Source organism: Cryptomeria japonica, chromosome 1 (genome assembly GCF_030272615.1).
Source record: "Cryptomeria japonica chromosome 1, Sugi_1.0, whole genome shotgun sequence".
Lineage (NCBI taxonomy): Eukaryota > Viridiplantae > Streptophyta > Pinopsida > Cupressales > Cupressaceae > Cryptomeria > Cryptomeria japonica.
The window spans coordinates 423,920,510-423,925,308 of record NC_081405.1 but is presented as its reverse complement, the minus strand read 5'-3'; the positions used below and the strand labels follow the sequence as shown (position 1 = coordinate 423,925,308).

The 4,799-nt window shown below is 37.0% G+C and overlaps 1 protein-coding gene across 1 annotated transcript; it reads left to right on the top strand.

The window, feature by feature from the left end:
• Nucleotides 1-2,647: 2,647 nt before the first annotated feature.
• LOC131065205 (uncharacterized) lies at nucleotides 2,648-4,567 on the top strand. The gene has a single exon (XM_057999660.2). The coding sequence runs from the start codon at nucleotides 2,832-2,834 to the stop codon at nucleotides 4,209-4,211; it is 1,380 nt and encodes a 459-aa protein (XP_057855643.2). The 5' UTR covers nucleotides 2,648-2,831; the 3' UTR covers nucleotides 4,212-4,567.
• The last annotated feature ends 232 nt before the right edge of the window (nucleotides 4,568-4,799 follow it).

Genomic DNA, 4,799 nt, shown 5'->3' with positions numbered 1-4,799 from the left:
CTTTGTGTTTGTGTAGATGGACACCACTGTTTTGTTGGGAGGTGAATAGAGAAAAGGCAAGGATTCATCAAGAGTTCAACATTTGAATGACAAGGTTTTATCAAGTAGTGGTACTATACATATAAAAGATTTGTTGCATAATGCTTATGTGAATGGTAAGAGAAAATAAGATTAGTCGTTTATAGAATAATAAAATACCTGGATTTATATTGCTCGAAGATGACAAAGATGTTGATGACCTACACACATGTTCACCTCTTGCTTTTAGGGGGTTTGCCTCTTGCTTTGTCAATCTTTGTCGAAAATGACAATGAAACTACCAATTTTAAAAGTTATAAACTCTTAATAAAAAAACATTAATATGTGGGTTCATTCAAAGGGGGTCTTCGAATGAACCCATTATTTTATTAATAAAAAATTTGGCCGACATGCCTTCAAATGAACCCTATTTGGAGGGGTGTCCATTCAAAGGGGAGTGTTTGAACGAATACACTTGAGGTGTTCAAACAAAGGGCCCCCTTCGATCAAAGGGGCTTATAATATTTTTTTAACAATTGACAAGTTTTCTTTGTGATCAAAATTGTAACCCACTGTTATGGGATCACCCTTTTATTGAGCCACAAGATCTTATCAAAAAATGAAAAAAATGTATTATTAGTTGTGCCATGGAAAAAATGAGAAACAAATTTCTTTACATAGATGTGGAGTCAAAGGCATATGTATTGTGTTTTTATTTGGATATGTCATATGTTAATTTCACTTTTTATGATGATTCCATCTCTATAGTAACTTTTTTCTTCCCACCTAACCATGTGAATCTCTAGATTTTAGGTTAATTTAACCCTCCTATTTTATTTTAAAAATATATGACTTCTCTAAAAATTATTAGATGAAAACCACACAACTTAACTAGTAATATTCATGGTCATGGTTTAGAAGTCTATAATCTCCAGAGATAAAGACCTTATCCACTTGCCTTTTATTGTGTTTGGTATATGCATTGTTATTGTTACACTTCATTCATCTACCCTATTCAATGCAATTGACCATTGTAATATCGTAATTATATATTTCTAATAATTAAAAGGCAACAAACCTTTGATATATAAATCTACAAAAAAACTTCTTAAACACACAACAAACTATAAATATTTTTTTAGAAATAATTGTGAAGCCTACAAGTTTTATTTTTTATCTTATAAAAGATTTGATTCCTTGTTTCTAACCTAAAAGACAATGGCAAAGGCTATGCAATGGACTAATAAAGATTAATAATATAAAACCCCACAAAATCTATTGCCATAAAATTAGTGTGAAATACGTGGTCTCTTAGCAAAGTAAGCACTCAACACCTGAAACAACGGGGCAAGGAAAAACATTTTTAAGTTGTACAAAGTTTAATGTTTTATACATCTAATTGTATAGAATAATTTACAACATATTTGCATATGAACCTTGACTACCAATATGATTGTAATTGGACAAGCATAATTAGATCCTAAATTTTAGATATATGTGAACAATAGAAATTATAAAAGTTATCAATCTCACCCTCATCTTGATACTTGAGTAGATCCAAAAGGTGTAAGCACCAATAAAATAGGAGAAATTGAGTTGTGTAGTGGTTTGAATAATAACACATTCAATAGTGCTATACACAATGGAGAAAATAATGGTGGTGGCCCAACACTTTGTTGCTACTCTCCATATTCAATTCTTACATTGTGTGGTGTGACACTTGTTGAGATTATGTACATAACAAATAGGGTTAGGCTTTGTAATTATTGATCACATAATGCGAACATCATATTGTTAAAATACTTTATTTAATACAAAAGTGAATTCATACACACAAATATACATAAAATGAGATTACATGAATGATATAAGTGACCATGTAAAAAAGACAAGGAAATAATACTTAACAACTAGAAACATCAATTTCAAAAACTCAATATCATAAATGTCTATAACAAATTATAGATCTAAAAACATTTTTAGCCTCATGTAAATATATGTGCAAGCTTCTGGTTTAAATTGTGTATGCTTTTTTGGTCAACGTTTTGGATCACACTCAACAAGAGGAAAATATGGAATTGGAGTGCAAAAGTAATTTTAAAAAGAGGGAAAGGAGGTAGGATGAGAGAATTAATTAAAATCCAATAAAAATTAAAAGTATGAAATGAAACCAATTTTGCCTCTTCCCAATGACTCACTATGATATGAAATGTTGAGCCAAAAAGCATACATATTTTAAACCATAAGCTTGCACATCTATCTAATGCATTATAGAAAACTCATACCAAATACTTGTTGCTTCAAAGAAATTAAAGAAAATAAAAGTTAAACATATTATGGTGAAAAATGAGATGTTCCTCAACTCGAATTGGTATTGTAGTTGGTTAAGGGCTTTGGGTTCTTCCCATATAAGTTTTGAGGTCAATTCTCTTTGTTTGAGTGACGATGGCTTATAAACTGTTGGTATCATCCCCAAGGAATTAGTGTCGCCCTAGGAGAAGTTTAGGCCAGACTGGTTGGGGGGGACATCACTGGACTATTAAAAAAATGAAATAAAAAAAGAGATGTTCCTCCTTGTTTTCCTTACTAAAATTCAAGTTTTAATTGTGCGATGGCGCCATGTGAGTCCAAAGTTAAACAGCACATATCCTCGGCTCTTCCCCTATGTTCAAATTCAAAATTTTCGCAAATAAGCCCGCCAAATATCAAAATTTGGCAGTAAAACAAGTGGGCGAGTGAAAGGAGAAAGGAAAGGGAAGCGAGTGAGGGTTGAGCGTCCGAATGATTTGATTAGGGTATCTTGTGTTGGTACAATGGAATCGAACAAGGATGATGCGCGCAGAGCCAAAGAAGTTGCAGAGAAGAAGTTTGAGGACAGTGATCTGGCCGGGGCCAAGAAATTCGCCCTGAAAGCGCAGCAAATGTACCCGTCTCTCGAAGGTCTTACCCACCTCATTGCAGTCATTGATGTCCACATTGCTGCTGCCGATGTGAATCTCTCCAGTATTCCGAACTGGTATGCCATCTTACAGGTGTCTTCTGCTGCAGATGAGACCGCTATTAAGAAGCAGTACCGAAGGTTAGCTCTACTCCTCCATCCTGACAAAAACAAGAGTGTGGGAGCTGAAGCAGCCTTTAAGCTCATTGGAGAGGCCTCCCGGCTCCTCTCGAACCCTACTAACAGGGCTGCTTATGATCGCAATCAGAACAGAGATCCCCCTTCTGCCTTCTGGACCCTCTGTCCTTCCTGTAATATCCGCCTCCAGTTCCATACAGCCTACATTAATTGCTATCTTATTTGCCCCCAGTGCGCCATACCCTTCGTGGCTGTTCCTACTGCTGCTCCAGCACCCCATCCTGCACGCCACAAGGGTAAGAGAAACAAGAAGGAGAATCAAATGCCCGCTGGAAACAAAGATCAAGCACCTTCAAAACCTCGGCCTTTCAAGGACAAGGGCACGGAGGATGACATGCCCACTTACAGCAATGGTCAAGAGGCTACAAAACGCCAGCCTTTCCAGGAGAAGGAGAAGGAGAGTAATATCCCTGCTCAGAAGAAAGATCGGGCAGCTACAAAACCCCAGCCTTCCCAGGACAAGAAGGGCAAGACCCCTGCTCACAAGAAAGATCGAGCAGCTACAAAATCCCAGTCTCCCAAGGACAAGGATAAGGAGACTCAGATGCCTGCTTGCAACACAGATCAAGCGGCTACAAACCCCCAGCCTCCCAAGGCCATGGAGAGTCAGATGCCTGCTTGCAACAAAGATCAAGCAGCTACAAAGCCCCAGCCTCCCAAGGCCAAGGAGAATCAGATGCCTGCTTGCAACAAAGATCAAGCTGCTACAGAATTTCAGCCAGCCAGGGACAATTGCAGGCCAACTCAGAAGAATGATCAAGCAGCTGAAAAACCCCAGCCAACCAAGGAGAAGGAGAGTAACAGGCCTGCTCACAACAAAGATCGAGCATCTAGAAGGTCCCAGCCTTCTAAGGACAATCACATGCCAACTCACAACAAAGATCAAGCTGCTACAAAACCCCAGCCTCCCAAGGAGAAGGGGAATGCCAAGAAGAGGGAGGGGAAGAAGGATGTCAAGTTTGACAAAACTGCATTTGATAGGCTATTTGCAGGAGTAGGGAGAAGGACTCCATTGGACGAGCAGAGCAATAAGAGGGCAAAGATACAGGTTAATTGAAAAAACCATTTGCTTTTCTTTATAACTGGAAATTTTGTAACATTGTATGTTTCTTAGAAGCAACAAGTATTTGAAGTCTGTATTAATGAATTTAAAAAGCTTTTGGTCTAAGCTGTTTTAGCAGATTTTTACATCAAGCTTGTGGGTCATATTAGTATATATTTTATTATCTCCAAAACAAAATTGCCATTCAGTGATTCTGTGAAACAATGGAGGGCAAGAACACAATGCAATTGAAAACTCATTTTGCTTCTCTTTACAAGCCGAAACCCCAATTTTTCTTAGAACCAATGGCCTTTCACAGTTCATTTTTATGAATCATATCAAAAATTGATGTAAGCTGGAGCATTTTTTCAGAGCTGATTTTGATTGTTGCAGTGTATCAACATTTCTCTTGTTCTTATTCTGATGATAGATCATGATGTTTGATCCGAAACATTTTGATAATTCAATCAAATTTAAAGAACACTGCAAGAACACTGCAACAGACATATTATTATAGAAAAAACTATGATTCTGTGAAACAATATAACCAAATCTGCCATTTTTAACCTTTCCTTTAATCAAGGGTACTCGAATTTTGATCAA